The sequence below is a fragment of the Setaria viridis genome, chromosome 4, assembly GCF_005286985.2.
Source record: "Setaria viridis chromosome 4, Setaria_viridis_v4.0, whole genome shotgun sequence".
Lineage (NCBI taxonomy): Eukaryota > Viridiplantae > Streptophyta > Magnoliopsida > Poales > Poaceae > Setaria > Setaria viridis.
The window spans coordinates 38,032,093-38,050,685 of record NC_048266.2 but is presented as its reverse complement, the minus strand read 5'-3'; the positions used below and the strand labels follow the sequence as shown (position 1 = coordinate 38,050,685).

General features: G+C 45.8%; 2 protein-coding genes across 5 annotated transcripts; one reads left to right on the top strand and one right to left on the bottom strand.

Annotated features, from left to right (window-relative positions):
- Nucleotides 1-2,860: 2,860 nt before the first annotated feature.
- LOC117854135 (protein G1-like2) lies at nucleotides 2,861-4,839 on the bottom strand. 2 transcript variants are annotated; one of them, XM_034736430.2, is made up of 2 exons: nucleotides 4,572-4,839; nucleotides 2,861-4,018 (listed from the first exon to the last, which is right to left on the bottom strand). In XM_034736430.2, the coding sequence occupies exon 2, from the start codon at nucleotides 3,998-4,000 to the stop codon at nucleotides 3,188-3,190; it is 813 nt and encodes a 270-aa protein (XP_034592321.1). In that variant the 5' UTR covers nucleotides 4,001-4,018; nucleotides 4,572-4,839; the 3' UTR covers nucleotides 2,861-3,187. The 2 variants fall into 2 exon arrangements, with proteins under 2 accessions (XP_034592321.1, XP_034592322.1); XM_034736431.2 differs by lacking the exon at nucleotides 4,572-4,839 and adding an exon at nucleotides 4,130-4,565.
- A 6,761-nt stretch (nucleotides 4,840-11,600) lies between these two features.
- Nucleotides 11,601-15,862, top strand: LOC117851646 (uncharacterized). Of its 3 annotated transcripts, none has more exons than XM_034733504.2 (8): nucleotides 11,601-11,783; nucleotides 13,322-13,679; nucleotides 13,761-13,861; nucleotides 13,942-13,979; nucleotides 14,806-14,983; nucleotides 15,113-15,257; nucleotides 15,339-15,422; nucleotides 15,546-15,862. In XM_034733504.2, exons 2-8 carry the CDS (start codon nucleotides 13,364-13,366, stop codon nucleotides 15,674-15,676), a joined length of 993 nt encoding a protein of 330 aa, XP_034589395.1. In that variant the 5' UTR covers nucleotides 11,601-11,783; nucleotides 13,322-13,363; the 3' UTR covers nucleotides 15,677-15,862. The 3 variants fall into 3 exon arrangements, with proteins under 3 accessions (XP_034589395.1, XP_034589398.1, XP_034589397.1); XM_034733507.2 differs by having other exon boundaries at nucleotides 11,602-11,783; nucleotides 15,536-15,862; XM_034733506.2 differs by having other exon boundaries at nucleotides 11,603-11,783; nucleotides 14,809-14,983.
- The last annotated feature ends 2,731 nt before the right edge of the window (nucleotides 15,863-18,593 follow it).

Genomic DNA, 18,593 nt, shown 5'->3' with positions numbered 1-18,593 from the left:
CTTGCATTGTTCCTCGGTATTCACACGCATGGCTTGTCGTCCTCTACGCTAGGAAACCTCTCTCTCGTAGCGAGCTATCAAGCTACGCGATGCACCAACTTTGCAAGTCCAGGACCACCGCTACTTTGTGTGCATGGTGCACGATGGCATGTAGCAGCTGGTCAACACAGTAGGGTGCTGGCCTTGACCTTTCTGCTTGGGAGAAACTAACAAGAGCTACCGCCTGAAGGCCTGATGAGCACAGTGTGAGAGGCCTCATTCCTGATAGGGCAAGTGCATATTTTATTCTGTTTGTATATATGCAGATATTAATCATGCCTGCATTTGAGCAATGACCAAGGTGAGCCTTTTGGACTTTGTTTAGTAGTCCTGCAAGGAGGTACGTGCATTACGCATTGCCTGGTGCGACCATGGAACTGTTTGAAAAGGAGAGGCCAGCGGCTGCACAAGAATCCATAGTCACTGTGACTGTGAGACAGGTGCTGGGCTGCTGGCCGTGGCCGGCATGTACTGCACCACCTGAGAGGCTGAGACTGCTTGCTGCAAGGACCTGAGAAGTACTTAGTGAGAACAATTAATGTAAAAAAACAAATGTGTCTGTTCAAATGCAAAACATCCTCACCAAACATAAAGATGCATATATGTAACAAAACTTCTACAATTTTCCTTTTTTTTTAAAAAAAATAAACCTGATATTCCTTTTACATACTATAGGCATCATTGAACTGAACCATGCACTGCACACTCACTGTGCTCGTCTAGTCCCCAGCACTGTAGGACCGGCACTACTCCTCCTGTATGTAGTAGTAAATGACAAGACACGATTAGGCCCGGCCGGCAGTGTGCTTACTGCTTAGCCAGTTAGCCGTGTGCAAAAGAAGAAAATTCTTGGCCATATATCGGGGTGGGTCTGATGATCCGGGCAATGAGTGAACCCTTTTCTCCGGCCTTCAGGAATCAAATCATTTGGGAATCCATGATCCATCTATCGCCTCGCGCCCTCGCCTGCCCCTAATCATCGAGCACAAGAAAGCCGCACGGATTCCCATGGCCGTTCCATCACCTCGAGGGGGAAAGAAAGATTAAAAGAAAGTGAGAACACGCCAACTCCCGGCCCTTCGTTTCAACATGACCATGGACCAAACGTTTTTCCTCTTTTGCGAGGCCAAAATGGTTGCTGCTGGTTGCCGCACACATGTCAACCAGTCGCGTCGGCGCCACGCATCCTCCGTTGATGCATCGTCCCTGCTACACTGGATCTTGATTCTTGTGGGAGTGATGAGAAAGCTTGTGTGTGGTTGGGGTGAACCAGCTAAGATGGAGATGGTGTTTGGTGGGCCGTACTACCGCCGCCGGCGAGCTCGAGTCGCTTCATCAGCTGGTAAGTGGTAATCGATCGATGTGCTATGCTACTCCGTAGTGGTGGTCAATTTAATGGCTACTGAAACGGACATGAACATGGCTACCGAAACGGACATGAACATGGCTAATTGGCTACTCGCACAAGCAAGCGCCATGCAATAGTGATCTATCGCGTACTACCATATGTTTATTACATTGTGGCTTAAACAGTTAATGAAGTCTATGTACGTGTGCGGAGACAGTAAATTGTGGTAAGAAGGAATTCTAAAATAGAAAGATTCATCTCTCACTTTTTTGTGGTAGAATATTTACAATTTATAAGAGGTAAGAAACGTCATATATATGCGCGCGCGGATTCGAACAGTGCAAGTCCTAGGATTAATGCATATTGTCAACTAGAAAAGGAGGTGGAGCATATGAAAAATGAAAGGAGTATTAATCTCCTCAATCCGTCATATTTGAAAATAAATTTCAAATGCCAGGGTACTTAGGCTAATCCTAATGAAATTTCATAGATGTTTCATGTACATTAAATACGATGACACATCAGCATATGTAATGACATGGCAACGTAATTACAATTATGAAGGTAAGGGAAGAAATTTTATCAGGATGAAACTGTGTGTGTACTGTTACCAAAACTATGAAAGCTTATTATTAACGACCACGAGAACACATGGACGTGGAAGATCAAGTACAGTTGTTTTCATAGTACTAAGCTTTCCGGTCTTTTCCTATTTCGGAGTTGGTTACTGTTATTTGCAGAAATCCACCAGAGCACAGTGCATGAACAATGAGTGATGGTCCAGCCAACGCTCTTCTGAATAATTTGAGCAGGTAATCATCTTGTCTTGATGAAAAACGTGCTTCCAGACATTCGCGAAGGAACAAAAATAAATCTTTTCATGTTTAGTCGTTTACCTTCAACGATATATGCATAATTTGAACGGGTTTTGCTGCTGCGACTACTACTTAGCTACAATTATGTTTTTTACTCAAAATTTCTCCAGATCATGTAAATATATGCATATTCTTGTTTGAACAGTAAGAGAAATATCCTTTCTATTTTATAGTTAAGAGTAAAATCTGAATTTTGCGCGGTTCTCTTTTTTATCACCAAGAAGACTGCTGGTTGATGTTTATTTGGATAATCCTTTAATTTTGTACACAGAAGTGATCATACATACATGATTTACAGTATATACAATCTGACAAGCGGTTATAAACTTATAATTCATACGAAAAATCAAGATAACCCAGAAATTGGAACCACTTAGCTTTGAGAGTAATATTTATCAATCAATTAGGGCAAAAGATATACCTGAAATTCGAACGGGCAGATCGATCAAGACACTGCCAATATTGGGACAAAGAGGATGCATGCCATCTCAAAAGAAGAGAAAACCACGGAAAGGAAGCAATATAAGGAAGCACAACCTATAAAGAACAGCAAGAAGGGAGATCAAAAGTTAACCAGAGAGCTAGCTCAAGAACTGTATTAGCCTGGTAATTAAGCCTTCCATTATATTATCTCCATCATCATTGCATTGCATACACAAACCAAGCAGCATCCTGCAAACCCTACAGTACCAAGTACCACTACTATTTCCCAGCAGCATACAGCTGCAGGAAAAGCATGTAACCAACCAACCAAAAGAGATCGAGTAGAGAGAAAATCCATACGAACAGCAGCAGCACGTACGCGTGTTGATCGACCCATCACGACGAGATCGATCTTAACACTAGATAAAGATAAACCTCCGATCCGGGTGGTGATTAATCCATCCATTGCTTAAGCCCTACCTCGATCCGGCTAGCTACAAGGCTAGTTGAACACTGACAGCGGCAGCAGGCACCCCGCCGCGTGCGCCTCCGCCGCCGCGGCCATCGCCAGCGCTAGCTCGTCCCCGCTGCCGGCACCGGCGCCGCCGGCGCTGCTGCTGCTGCTGCTGCCATTGCCAGCGGCGACCGCTTCTGGGTGGTGGTGGTGGTTGCCCGGCACCAGGCTGAAGCCGTGCAGGAACTGCGGGTGCGGGATGAAGAAGTGGTGGTGCGGGTGCCCGGCGGCCTCCGGGACGTGCGGCGCCCGCGCGTCGGCGGCAGCGTCCGACATGGCCGGCGAGGAGGCGGGAGCCGCAGCCTGGTGCGGCGGGGGAGTGGCGGCCTGCTGCTGCTGCTGCTGCGCCTGTTGGGACGAGGACGGGCGCTTCCGGCGCTTCTTCTCGTAGGCGATGCCGCGCGCCTTGGCCTGGCTGTCGCGGACCTCGCGGAGGTAGAGGCGGACGGCGCGGGCGCCGAAGGGGTTGGCCTCGGGGCGGCCGCCGTGCTCCTCGAAGGCGGCGCGGAGGCGGCCGACGAGCGCGTCGAGGCTGCCCCAGGCCTGGCGGAGCGGGCAGGGGCAGGGCGCCGGCGGCGAGGGGTGGCCGAAGAAGGGGCAGCCCTGGGCGTGGACCTTGGTCTTGCCGAACTGGTCCAGGTAGCGGAGGAACTCGAGGACGTGCGCGCCGCTGCAGCGCGACAGCTCCAGCGGCGGCCGGTGGTTGCGCAGGTACTGCCCGAACGTGTGCCAGTCCCGGCGCTTCTGCGACTCGTACCGGCTCGGCCGCGGCGCGTCCCCCGCCGCCGCGCCGCCCTGCATGTCCTCCGCGCCTCAGATCTGCATGACGCACGCCCTCGACCGGTTAGTGCAACTCCGACTCCAGTAACCAACCAAGAGAGAGACAGAATCAAACGGAGCTTTTTCACCGCCATCAGCGAGCTCGATTACATGCTAGAAATAGTGAGGTAGTACAATCCTGAGCTTCTGAAGAAGAAGTAGAAGTTGGAAGCTTTGGAGGCGGCGGAAAGCCGGGGGGAAGAAGAACAAATTAGTAAACTAGGAGCTCGGGATTTCGTGGTCCTGGATCCTGCCGCTACTTAATTCGAGGAAAAAGGGAGAGGAGAGGAGTAAAGAACTAGGGTTTGCAATGGGGGGGAAATGAAATCAGCTGGTCCAGAGCGCCCGTACGGCGCGCCCCAGAGCGCATCACATCCCAAGAAATTGCCTGATCTGAGGTCAGCAGCTGCAGGAGCTACTAGCTGCGGCAGCGTAGGAACTGACGCACGCACACTGGCTAGCTACAGATCAGTTGGGAGACCCGCGGCGCGACACGCCAATTGGAGACCCGCCGCGCATCGATCGAACGGCCAGTTCCAGCCGGTGGCCTCACCTGAGTCCTGAGCTCCGGACGGGACGACCTCGTCGATCACACTCCCGCTCTGGTGGCCGTCGATCAGCAGATGCAGTTTCCCTTCCTGGCGAGAGCTAGCGGTAGCAGTGATCGAGGAGGGAGGACGGGGGAGCGCAGTGGAGGTGGGAGGGTGGGCGTATATAGCTGGGAGGCCGCTAGACTGTAGAGGAGGAGAGGACGGAGCTGCAGCTGCGGCAGCAGTGGGGGGGGGGAGAGGGGGAAAGGCCAAAGGGGAGGAGAAAGAGGGAGGCGGACGCGGCCGACCGGGCGGTGGCCCCAATCATTTATGGCCACGGCAGGTGCAACAGTGCTCGGCTGCGGAGGTATTGTATGCGTCCGAATTTATCCGTTGTCGCCTCCACTGTATTTGCGCACGCTGGCTCGCTGCTTTTACTACCTACGCCATACCGTACGTGCAGCGAGACCAAATAGTGCACGCGCGATGTTTGACTCGCTAACTAGAGCCTCGCGCAGGCAGCCTAGGACTACGACGATGCAGCACACGACTGCGCAAACACGGCCGGAGACGAATTTGGGAAGAAGAGGAATTTGAACTTTGAATGCGTTATTACGACCGGGGCATGTTTGTTTCGCAACTGTTCTTCTTGCTGTCTAAGGTCGTTTCTTGCTGCACTTTTATATGTTGCAAGAAAACAAACTTAGGCAAAAAGAAAGTGTGGCTGGTCATCTCCAACCTAGGAAAAAAATTAGTCAATGCGATCAATATATAGTACAGACCCTCTAAATAGCCTCTATCCTAAGGTTAGAGCTTAAAAATGCACTCCGGGAGACCCTTTGTTAGGCTCCCAATTTTGTGGAGACCTCTAAATTTCTCCATCCACCCTCTATTGCTGCGGGGTCTCTAGGGAAGCCTCTATCCATGAGAGCTATTGTTAGAGTTGGAGATATTTTTGTGGCCCTTAAAAAAATAGATAGAACCCTATTTGACCTTGGGGGATTTGATTTGAGAGCTATTGCTGGAGTTGCTCTTATTAAGCTATTATTATTATCAAGAGGTTTAAACTACTTTAATTTATTATATTGACTATAAATTCTGTATGGACCAATGTCCCAAGGCCTTCATTCAAAAGCACATATGATTCTCATCTTGAAAAATGGGTGATTCATAATTTGGATCTGAGTCTACAGAAAACGATGATAGAGAGATGATAAGGCGTAGGCTAGTCTTTTTCGAAGGATATTGATGCATAACTAGTTGTGCGTCCTAGAACAGGTAGTGGTGCAAATATTGATGCATCCCACACTATAAAAGGTTGTTGTGGCTATTTCACATAAGCTGATCCCACAGTATAAAAGGTTGGTGTTGCTATTTCACATAAGCTGGTGTTTCAAGTAGCAAACTTGCTTTTGAGTAGGGATAGAAAATGCGTGGGATAGTAATAGCATGCTACCCACAATCATTGACAAAGGTAGGGATTGACCTCATAGCTCCCTAATGGGAGTATATAGGGTAAGGGATGTGAACGTGGTAAGCCGTCTCCAACATGCTATCACCATGAGCAGAATGTTGCTTATCTAGAAAGTAAAATTATTCAAGTATTTTGATGCAAAAAATCAGAAAAGTATCTTGTGGATACTAATCAGACATCGTAAGAGTAAGAGCCATTTTTATCTAAATTCACCATCAAGCAAATTTTCAAGAAACTCAATTCTATCTAGACAGGCAACTTATCCTCTTGTTATGGCTCTTCCATGACTCTCAAGTCCTATCTCTCTCATCGTATATTACTTTTTGATCTAAAATTTACCATAACAAGATACCCACTAATGAAAAGTGATGAGAATGTTCAAGAATAATGCTAGGATGTTGAAGAATAATGTTTCAAAAGCGCAAGGAGCCAAGCAGGCGGCCCAAGCTCCGTTTGGCGCCTAGCCGCCTAGGCGTTCTTAGAGCGTTGACCTTGTTCTAGCAAGTTAAAGCAATACCTTATTAAATAGAATAAATATATCAATATAACAATGTAACTATAAATTATCTGCATATTTGAGGTACTTGACCACACTTCATCCCCCTCCCCCTCTCTAATTTTTCCTATCTTCATGCATGGATCAATTCCTAGATCATTCTAGGCAGAAAAAAGTGCCTAGTTGTTAGGCGATGCTGTGCTGCACCTACCTAGTCTTCATCTAGGACCGCCTTTTGAAACGGAGTTTGAGAATACGTATTCGAGTAAGGCCACGCTTGGTTCTTCAGGAGCTCCTAAAATCCCTATCACATCGAATGTTTAGATACTAATTAGGAATTTTAAACATAGACTAATTACAAAATCAATTGCAGATAGAGGCTAATTTGGGAGACGAATCTATTAAGCCAATTAGTCCATGATTTGACAATGTGGTGCTACAGTAAACATATGCTAATGATGGATTAATTAGGCTTAATAGATTCGTCTCGGGAATTAGCCTCCATCTGTGTAATTAGTTTTATAATTAGCTCATATTTAGTCTTTCTAATTAACCTCCGAATATTCGATGTGACATGAATTTTTAGTCCGAACTAAAGATGCAAACATCCCTAAAATCACTAGTTCGCGAGTAGTGATGCTCCATTCAGAAAGTCTCCAGTTTGATAGGGAATATTTGGATACGGTTTTTGCAGCATTGAGCTTTTTTGAAACCCTACGCTTTATTTTGAAAGGATTTATACCTTTGGTGTGAAATTTCTACTAAGTTTTTAAGAATATTTCTAACTTCATGTGAAATTTTTACAGCTCTATTTTTTTTTTGAGGAGCCATTCGATTTCTCCTAGTATTAAGAAGAAAAAAAACATTTGAGGTGTTTGTCTGAGAACGTTTTACAATGATACTGGCTCTATTTTAAAATACACGATGTCTAAAACATACTAATTATATTAATTTGATCTGGACGTAATATGATTAAAAGTGGATGCAACGGAACTACGAAGTTGGCCTAGGGACCCATTCTTGCTCACCATGTTGGTATGCATCATGTATCGTTGTCCGTCCGCTTCCTACCTACGTACGTGGGACTAGCTCAGCGACGATCGGCGGAGGACAGACACGGCGCGTCGTCGTTGTACGTATGGCGTGTGCAGCATACAGCAACGCGCACGGGCGGGAAGGCCCGGGAGCACCCGCTAGTGGACGTTGGCCGTGGGAGGGAGACGACGACGACGACGACCCTAGAAAGTAGAAAGCGGAGATGGGAGAGGGTAGGGAGACAGGCCGGGGCCCTCGCCGGTGGGACCTGGGGAACGTAGACATCCACCTCGTGGGCGTGATGGCGGACTGGCAGGCAGCGGGAAAGGATGGATGTTCATCGTCCGATCCGGTCCGTCCCTGGACGACGGACGGTCACGGATGGCTGGCCGGAGTAGCAGCAGGGTCTTCCTTTCCACGTTACGGCAGCGGGAGCACTGACTCTGCGGGCGGGGAAAGGTCGTCACCTCACCAGTCTTTTCACCCAGCTACTCCGCCTACTAGCTAGCTGCCCCCTCCTCCCGTCTCTCTCTCCCCTTTCACCGCCCCATTCATTCATATTGATTTTGATTCGCCGAGCCGGTGAAGCGACCATCTATCGTCGACGCCTCGACGGTGATATTTTTTGGTTGCTCTGCAGCCTGCCAGCCTTTGCCGCCCGCGCCGCGCCGAGGCGGCCGGAGACGTCGCGTCACCGGCGCCAGCACGCGAATGGCCGGCGCGGCCGGACGCGGCCTGGCTGTGCCTGCTGGCTGCCTGCGCGGCGCTGCCGCCCATATTTGCCCACCCTACTGCTGCTGCTCCGCTTGCATGGAGTTCTGCAGATGCAACGCTGATACCACTGGTCTCTACGGTGCACTGTTAGCCATCATCCATGGATCTCCTACGGGCTACGGCCGGCGGCCGGCGGCCGGCAAGAAAGAGCGCGCGTGTGCACGCTGATGACTTGACAAGCATTCTTTCTCGACGAGGGACGCGTCGGTTGGTTGGCTCACCAGTCATCATCAGGACGAAGCAGAGGGGGTTTCTGTCAAGAACACGAGGACGACGACATCGCTGTTGTAGGGACATTAAGAGACCGGATAGAAATGGCCACGCAGGGCAACAAACTCGAGTCCGGCCGCTCCCTTAACCAGGCGACAGAAATAGAGAGGGGAGTACTCGTACTGTGGAAAAGGCAAGGTTCGATCTCCGCAGCGTGCAACGACGTACTCCAAGGACTGTACAGGAGCTATACTAATAAACAACCGAAAACACAAGACGACCAGGTCATGTATCGAGGGTGATCAAAACGCGTGTAGGACGCAACAACCAACAGATTGCACGATCTACTCCTTCCTATCTTGACACAGCTTGGTTACATATTGCACAATTCAGATTGCTATATTAATCCTCACCGAAAAAAAACTATCTTCACATGTACACGTAGTACATTGGTTATCTCAACTGTTCATTAACCTCACACGATATCCATCTAACCATTAAATTTTTCAGCTACCTATGATTCATTTCACTGTTAATTTCCAAATAAATAGTCTAAGTATATAAATCATATAGTCAAATGTATGTATGAAAATTCCACGTTCATCGTCATTTCACAATCTGGATTGTACAGTCTAGTAGGGATTCAAGCATGTCCTTAGTATCGGCTCCACCCTCCATGTGCGCTTAGCCGCTTTACTATCATCATTGTTAGAGAAACGACCTTCCATCCAGCTAAAAAATCTCGGTCGTTTTTGACCCGGGACTAAATAAAGAAGCTTTAGTTCTGGGTCAAAAACCAGCTCCGACAGGGACTCTTTAGTCCCAGTTAGTAATATCAACTGGAACTTTAGTCCCCATTGTAATAGTTAGGAACAACGAGAAAATCTGGTGGGACATTTAGTCCCAGTTAGTAACACCAACCGGGACTAAATAACCCTTATTTAGTCCCGGCTGATGGTTCCAACCGGTACTAAATATCTTTAGTCTTTGAAACCAACAACCAGAACTATATCCTTCTTTTTTTTATTCCCCCGATAGACTCTCTCTCTCCCCTATCCTTTCCCCACCGACCTCATCTCTCTCCCCACTACCTTATTCTTTCCCCACCACTGGCCTCTCTCTCCCTCCACCGCTTCCTCTCCTCCATCTCCTACTCTCCCCTCCCTCCATTGGCTGCCACCGGCGCGCGGGGCACCCTACCCTGCTCGCTGGTTGCCGGCGCACGGCCTCCCCAGCCGAGCTCGGGCCGCCAGCGCGCGCGGCCGGGCCCCGGCCCGCTGGCCGCCGGTTCGGGCACCCTCCCCGGCCGGCCCCTAGCCACTAGCGCACGTAGGAGGGCAGCAGCGCGAGCAAGCAGGACGGTGGTGGCTCACTTTTTTATTTTTTTAACTTTTTAGTCCCGGTTAGTATTAGGTGATCTTAAGTTCGGGTAAAATATTCACGACTAGAGAGGGGATCTTTAGTCTTGAAAGATTAATCCATGTTGGATTTTTGAGACCCATGTGGCTCTCGAACTGGAACTAATACTCACTTGGAACCAATGTTCACTTTTCCACGTGTGCACGGCTGGGACTGGCCGTTAACTCGATCGAATTGCTTGATTATCCTGTTCTGTCGCTTGCTACGCACCTAGTACCTTGACATGTTTTGTCCTGTTGATTTGGATTTGTGTGTGCTTCGATTTCTCGGGAGGGGCTAGCTCAACAGTGCTGCTGCCACGTAGGGGTTGCACTGTTCCAGAAGGCCCAGCGTGCAGGGTGCACGGCGCCGCTACCATGAATCATCGGTCAGGACACATCGCGCAGGCCACAGCCAGAGAGAGACGTCAGGAGCTGAGTACGCTTTTACCAGTCATAATCCATCGCAGCACTTGGGCCTGCTAGCCCGATGGTAACAGATGTTTATATGGTCCCAAATGGAAAATTACGGGCTAAACATATAGTCCTGCACGTACATCACGGGGTCTTACATCTCTCCTGCCGCATGCAAACAATCTGTGTGCCCGTGGGCTACTGGCCTACTGCATCCTGCTCTGAGCTGAGCAGCGGTTTCCTGAGACGTCTCCTCCCCTCCCTGCGTGTTTTCTCCTTCTCAGCTGCCGGCCATTTTTGACCCTGGCAGTCTACCCCACGCACACGTGTGAATCCATGCGATGATCGATCGAGCGCGCCCATGCACGCCTGAGCGCCTGATCGATCAGATCAGAGACCAGCGCCTGCTCGTCCACGCTCTTTTCCCTTCCGGGCGGATGCCTGTGCGTGCCAGCCTTTACCCCTGGACCAAACTGATGGTTCGAGCTCTGTGGTCATGGCCTGGCCTCATGGGAAGAGAGAGAGAGAAGAGTGCTTGGAAGGCCGTGCATGCGACTGACCCATATTTTGTCGGTAGCCTCGTTCAAAGGTCCTCTGCAGCCCTGCGCTCCGCGCTGCTCGCTCGCTCTTGTCTCTCCGTTTCGGACAAACTCTGAAACTCGAGCCATTTCAGTTCCATCAGACTTCTCTTTTTTTGTCATATAAAAATATAACGATAACATGTGGAGCCGATGATTAGCGCGCACTAAGCATTGCATTCGCATCATCGCATGCAACCTGCAAATGTGAAATGGACATGTCGAACAATGTGTGATTAACCTGGAGACTTCAGAAAAAAAAAGTAATTTTGGAAGTATGTGTGCTGCAAGCTTGCTCAGCCGGTGTATAGTGAGGGAAAGCACATGTACGATCAAACTTTTCCCAAGATACAGAGCTTTCAGCTTTTGGGTAGGAGTTTACATATATCATCTCAAAGAGTATGCTTTCATAGTTACATAAATATGGTGGGCAATGGAGGAAAACAATGCTGATGTAGAATTCGCGAAAAAAAGAAAAAGAAAAAGAAAAAGGAGCATATTAAATGACCTATAGCATGGATGCATGGTATATACAGGCTTTGAAAGGGAAATGGATCTGCAGAGCATGCAGAAGGCCCATAAAACCCATGTAGCGGAAGCTATTGGGCCCCCACTTGAGTTGGGCCTAATGTGTCAAGCGCTGCTGTCCGGGTGTCCCCCTTTTTGTTTTTTCTTTCGGGTCCAACCGCCACCTGCTGCTGCGCCCCCCTGACCTCCGTGCCCCACGTTCTGACCCGTCCGCCGCCCCTGCCGCGCCGCTCTCCGGCGGCTGCCCCAGCTCCAAATCCGTCCGTGCGCCGGGAGGCATGTGAGCAGCGAGGAGAGGTGGAATCTGCATCGATTTGGGATCATGAAGGGTAAGACTCGAACCCTAGCTCTGTAGCTCGTAAGTGTTCCCCTACTGGTTGCTACGAGATTGGTTGTATGATTGAAATAAGACGCGAAATACTAGTGTATTGCGTAATTCCTGGACTGCTTGTGGTATGTGATTGCGTCTGACCAATGTGGATTCCTCAGAAATTGCAGGGAATAAGAAGACGTGTGCACTCCATTTCTATCCCTTAAAGTTTGGCAGTGATCTTCTTATTTCTGTTGTTTGCTGAATTCAAGCTGCCGTTGCTTCGTTAGAGCTATTTCTGGTTTTCTGCGTGTTACTTCTGGAACACAAGGAAGATTTACTCTATATGGTCCGGTGGTGTTTGTCGATCGGGGGATCTTCACGCACTACAATGCTGTTTTTTTTTTTTGCGTCTGGATTGGTTTGGTGATAGCATTTGGTGAATTGAGGCTGCCGATCCTGTGTTTTCTGCATGCTTTGTATATGCTTTTATTGCCTGGTATTGAAACTCTACACTGGAACAAGATCAAATTCTAGAATAACGTGGAATTTTCTTGAGAAGTTATATTATCAAATCATGAGAGTAGGATCCGCACTGCATACGACAATAGATAGTGGCAGACTATGCTGCTGTATTGCCGTTACAACCATAAAAAGCTGTGGTTTTAAACTCAAGGAGTTCATAGTCTGTCATCGCTCGGCATTTTTCGCAAACTACGTGTTTTCTTTGTACTTGTCAAACAAATTTAAATTCTATTCTTGGATCTGTTGCTTGACTTGTTTCTATTGTCATTTTAATTCTCGTAATCTGATTACTTTATGCTGTCGCAAAGATTTGACGATGCCAAGTAGGTGATGAAGTGATGATCGTGTCTTTTTCTATTTCAATTGAAGCAAATCACTAAACTGAGGAAGTGATGATTTCGCCTAAATGGTTTCTGCTTTTGGTGATTACATCTTGCACTGGCTCCGATTATTATGCACTCAGTGTAGTGTTTTGTTTTCTGTTTTCATTCTATTATGAATGCGTCTGCATCCAGGAGTTTTATACTTTTCTATACTTTTTTGTCTGGTTAGACGCAATCAATAGAACATTGACCTTATCCTCATTAGAGAACAAAAGAAAGCGGAAGTTTCTTTAGACAACAAATTCCCACGACCCATATGCAGCAGTATTGTTCTTTTCTCCTCTTTTCGGAGCTTAAGTTTGTATAATCTCTGTGAAGATATTGTTTAGCAAAATGGTAGGGGAAGACATCCAGATACTTTACAAGATTGCAAAAAGAGTGCATTCGTGCCACATGCATTTTTCATCATATTCTTGGTGTCCTCTTAGTTAGTTCATAACTGGAATCTGTAAAGTGCAGTTTTATTCATATAAGCATTTTACACAAACCATGCTAATCTAATATGAGAAAGTGATCAGCCTCTCTAACAGATAGACTCAAACACGTAAAGTCAGACTGCTGCTTTGTGGGCTTATACGGAACTTTAAAAAAAAGAAGATTCGTGACTCCTCTGTATTACTTCTCACCTAGACTACAACTTGTTTTTCAGGCCAAAGATAGTTCATTCTCAGATGTAGAAGATCTTGCAACTATGAAACTGCGGTGTAGGGAAAAGTTGCAGAAAGTTGGGACACCTAAGCATACCGGTGTTGACTGTTTTGATGAAGCCTGCGTTGAACATTCATTAGTTGAAGAAGATAATGATAGTGGTGAGGATTACATTGCTGGTGTTAAGAAGAAGTTTACGAAAAAGCCAAGGGCTGGTGTAGAAGAGCCACAGCAGCAGGAGGTTCAAAAAGATAAAAGCCAGGTGTCTTCCGGGGGTTGGAATACAACCTTGAAAGATGCATTGGTACAAAAACCTGAGAAGAAGCTTACCCATAGAATTCACCAGAAGAGAATGAAAGGTTGGTCATCAAAACATGAAAGGTTCAGTTTTAATTAATGTGAGTTTTTCACTCTTTTATCTTGGGCCTTTTCTGTTTTAGAGGTTAAGACTTTACTCGAAACACCTCGTGAGGAGATAGATCCAATGAAGCTTAGTGCAGCACATCTCAGATTGTTACAAGAGGCCAGAGAGCGTGTTAATGTGAGTTTTGTGGCAAGTGTAGCAGTTATATTTATTTAAACACTTTATGCTTTCCTCATGATTTTGTTTGACTTATCCAGGCAAAAGAGCTTCCATCTGTACCATCCTCTAATACAAGGTATACTACTTTTTTTCTCTTCATTTTTGAATGTTATGCATAATCATCTAAGCAAAGTATATTTGAGGCATTTGCATGAGCATAAACCAGCATGATTGACCACTTTACCGTTCCTTACTTTCCATCCAGATATGTTAGGCTTTCAATCTAGCAAAATGACCCCTTGAGTCCTTGACAGCACATTGATGCATCATCAATTCTAGCCTATTAGTTTTACTATAGATCGATCCGCTAACTTGGTTTAGCTGTTTGTTTTCTCTTGGCGGCATTGCTATTTTGGATAGGTTATTTCAAGATGAAATTGATGCAGCTCCTGTTGCTTACAGAATCATTTTTTGCATTCTTCAATTTTGTTGTACTAATTTAAAGCTTCTGTCACACTCTGTTATTGGCTAGTGCTATGTATTCCATTTCTGTCAATCCTTTTCGTGACACTACCATTTTATTTCATGTAAGTTGTGTTGAATAGCCATAACCATTCCACTGTATTATATTCAGAAGTTTCAATCTGGTCTTCTTCCCTTAATGAAGTCTCAATCTCTGTATTATATTCAGTCCCTCTTGGTTTGGGCTGTGTCTTTCCAAAAAGCAGTTTCTAACTGGCTGCCTGAAAACCTGGCTTAAAAGCCAAGCCAACCTATTAGGCTGTTTCATCCTTTCTTAAGTGGCTGATTGGTTTAGCTGAATTTAAGTCGAAGGCTAAAATATCTAAAACATTATTGATCAAAATTTGAAATTTAAGGGTTCAAACTGAGTACTTTAGTGTCGAACTTCTTGATTTGTGTTTCTCCAATTTTGGTTAATATGATATCTTTCTTATGCACAGCAGATTTCAACTTGAAGATATGGATGATTTGGACTACATACATGAGGAAGCAAGGAACTTCGACAACGACAAAACAGAAAACCATATACAAAATGTAACAAAGTTGAATTACAATTCCTACATGAACATACAAACTCGAGCCAAATGGTCGAAATCTGATACTGACTTGTTTTACCAGGTATTTTTTATAAAAAATCTCTTGGACTGCTATTTTTCGTTTCATGTGACCTCAGATCTGCAAGTTTTTTTTCTTACCTCTTTGTATTAATGCTGGCTCAATTTGTGTTTTGTATTAATTCTTGTCTAGGGTCTTCAGCAATTTGGTAGTGATTTTGCAATGATACAGCAATTATTGCCTGCTAAGACCCGCCATCAGGTGCGGGCAAAATTTAAAAACGAGGAGAAAAAAAACCCGTTGCAAGTTCATGATGCTATAAGTCATCGTTCAGGAGGTGAGACACGGCACTAGTTTTTGATCTTTGATTTAGTTTTTCTTAGTGCTTGTCTTTTACCTATTTGATTTATGTATGCAGATTACTTGTATTTCAAAAAGGTTATTGAGCAGCTCAACATTGAAGATGAGCTGCCAGAGATTAATAGTACACATAGAGAAGAAGGTGCATCAAATGAAGGGGGGCCTGGAAACGAGTTTTTTCTTGGACAAACACAAACTATGTTTATGATGATGAATTTATTTAGTTAAATTTGTATCTCATTTGTTTGTTTCTAGGATGCACCAGATGGTTTCATCAACGAGGAGGATGCACATTGGTCTGATGAAGAGCGTGGTGTACAAATGCCTGATGTGCAAGAAGTGCATGTTTCTGGAAATGATGATGATAATCTTGGGGATATTTTTGATTGGTACTAGGCTACTAGCACGACAATCACGATGGAAATTAGGACTCATGACCTGGGATATTATGATTATGACTGTTTACTTTCTTCTCTATGGACATGCGTTATCATTTTCTTTATCACAGCAATACAAATATACTGGTGTGGAACAGTACTGTGTTATTTCATCACAGCAACAAATATACTGTTTGAGGCCGAAGATATAGGTTCATTCTCTGATGTTGATGATCTTGCATTCTTGCTAATACATTTTCAAAGGTTAGCTTTCCTTGAAAACTGGGATTTTCTTTGCAGTAACAAGCAACCCAAACTCATTGTCCTCTTTTTTTTTGTTGTTAGGGAATTCTTTGTTTTCTTGTTACACTCTATACATCTTTTTAATTAGAGCACATGGACTCGTTGTGACTTGTAGCTCTAAAGCTAGCTTAATGGTTTAGTTGATCCATACATTTGAGGAATGAGGTTTATTGTGTCAGTGTTAGAGTAATTATTCTTTCCTTTTTATCATGCAATGAGTTATAACTTTGTCGTATTATTTATCTCCTATATGCTAAGCTAAAGCATGCATTACAAATTACAGGAAATTGTACTATATGAAATTCTACTTTACCTACCTTGGGAGAAAGAAAATTCTTTTTCTGTATCTTATCTGAAACGTACTATCCAATCTGCCCCTTTGTATTTGGCCTGATGTACAACTGCTGCTTCCAATTAAATGTATGTACTGACAAGGAAAAAACTTCCCTTGTTGTATACTTGGGAGTCTTGGACTCTCCTTTCTTGTTGATTATTCAATAGTACAGCACAACTGACCTGCTTACCACTTCACTAACTTGTATCCAGAATGATCAGAGAGAAGGTAATTTCTAGCTGTAGTTGGTTTTCGTTTGCGACAGTTGTAGCATCTAGGTACGGGGGCTGTATCACTTTGAATTTACTGGAGATTTTACAGTCTTTAAAAACCACTACATGTGTTTGGACATTGCTCTTGGTTCTGTAGCCTGCTCAAGGCTGGTCTTATGTTTTAATTGAATGGCATTACATTGTGAAGTGACCAACTTGGCCATGGTCATTGAATTGACATCCAGCATCTCTTACTTTTTTATGAAGAGATTCATCGTTGAGTGACGTCGTGGATGCATTTTTTTTTTTCCTGCTGGCTGTTTGGTCTGGGATACTGAGAAAACATATCAATTTTCTCCTGTCTCACCAATGTTGGGGTTCATATTAATGAAGTATACTACTGAGATAACAGAGCTGTCAAACAGGTTTCCTGAAAACTGGGAGCATGTCCTATAAATTTATGATACCGAGTTCAGTTTTATGTGACACTGCTGAAAAAATTAACACGACTTGCATGTGACCTTGAAATAAGAATAATCTGTTCCTAGCTACTCTCCGAAATTTTGCTGTTACTTGTCTGAAAGCATGGCGTTTTGCCTTAAAGTAACGAGCTGACGATTTGTGTAGTTTGAGCAGTTACCTTCTTAAGAACACGCGTGTTGTCCACTCGGTCGTCATCGTTCACCGCCCTCGTCTTCGGCGGTTCGCGCCTACTCATCGTCGTTCATCTTCGCCCGGTGCACGCCATCAACATCAATAGGTACGTCTCCTTCCATGTATCTCCTGTTTTTGTTGTCGACGTGTCTAAATCATACTTTGATTTCACGATCATGTTTATAAATTTGCGTTCATGATAGATCTATGTTTACCATTAAACCTAAACTATCATTAGTCCAATAGCTACTAGCATCAATAGTAGTTGTGTAATGCTCTTTGGTTTAGCATATGATTTGTGCTTAATATGATATATCATAAACACTTTAGCGCCGTTTAATTTGTTTTAATCTTGCATTGTGCGATTATTGCCTAGTGCAATAATTAACGTGACGAACTTCTAAGGAAGCAGAAGCTAGGATTTTTTTTTTAATTTCGTTACTGAAAAGGGCATGTATATGGGCATATGGCCTATATGATCATGTGTGCCTCCGGGGCCCACGTTAGATTTGGATGAGATCAACCAGAAACACGGCCATAGAGAACTATTATGTATGGAAGGCTTTATATATAGAGTCCAGTTGGACTATGCCTTTCATTAAACGAACTCTATTGGGCTGGGCCGAAATCGAAAGATCTGTTGGACCGTGACGCAAAAACGTGTTTGTTCTCGAGCAAGCTTGCTCATGCCCAATGGCCGGCCTCGAAGACCTGATGGGTAAATGGCCGATGCGACACCAATGTCAATATCCGTGCCGGATTATGAAGCGACACGATGGTGGCCGGAAGTTGGTCGGGTAACGAGGATGACGAGCCAGAACGTGCTGCAGTTGGAGTAGTTAACATTGCAAATTTGCAACCATGTAGGGCGGTGCAAGCTTGCTCGCCTCTATCAAGTTTCGAGCCTGAGATCCAAAAGCAAAAGAAACCTTGGTACCTGCTAAGCTTTTGACACGCCGTGACAACGTCAGTCTCAACAAACTACCAACAGAGAACACATCTTAGCCACATCCGCAGAAGCAGCAGAAGGGTTTACCAGCTAAACATTACACCGAGGAGCGCTAGCACGCTCCACGTCATGGAGAACGCTAGAACCATCGCCGCCGCCTGAACCCCCGCTGCCCGGATTGGCGTCAGCGGCTGGGTGAAGATCCTCCAGCCCAGCATCGCCACCACCAGTGGCGGTGACCAGAACGAACACCTCGATCGTCGTAGAGGGTAGAGAGAGCCCGGACGTCCTTGACGCGGTAGCTCGATCAGCAGCACCACCAGCAGCGTCAGTGACACACTGATGAAGCAGCTGTGTGACGCCGACACGCCATGGTCGTCGTCGCGGTGGCTTTACCGGAGACACTGCGACCACCTGATCGGCAAGACATGCTTCTCGTCGGCCAGCTGCGTGCACGCCAGCGATGGTCTCGGGGACGAGCGCG

What these genes read in the sequence shown, in the direction of transcription:
- LOC117851646 (XM_034733504.2), top strand. Translation starts at nt 13,364, where the DNA reads ATGAAACTGCGGTGTAGGGAAAAGTTGCAGAAAGTTGGGACACCTAAG. An exon ending in GTACCATCCTCTAATACAAG is followed by an intron (nt 13,980 to 14,805) that starts GTATACTACTTT and finishes TCTTATGCACAG; the next exon opens with CAGATTTCAACTTGAAGATA. An exon ending in TATAAGTCATCGTTCAGGAG is followed by an intron (nt 15,258 to 15,338) that starts GTGAGACACGGC and finishes TTATGTATGCAG; the next exon opens with ATTACTTGTATTTCAAAAAG.
- LOC117854135 (XM_034736430.2), bottom strand. Translation starts at nt 4,000, where the DNA reads ATGCAGGGCGGCGCGGCGGCGGGGGACGCGCCGCGGCCGAGCCGGTAC.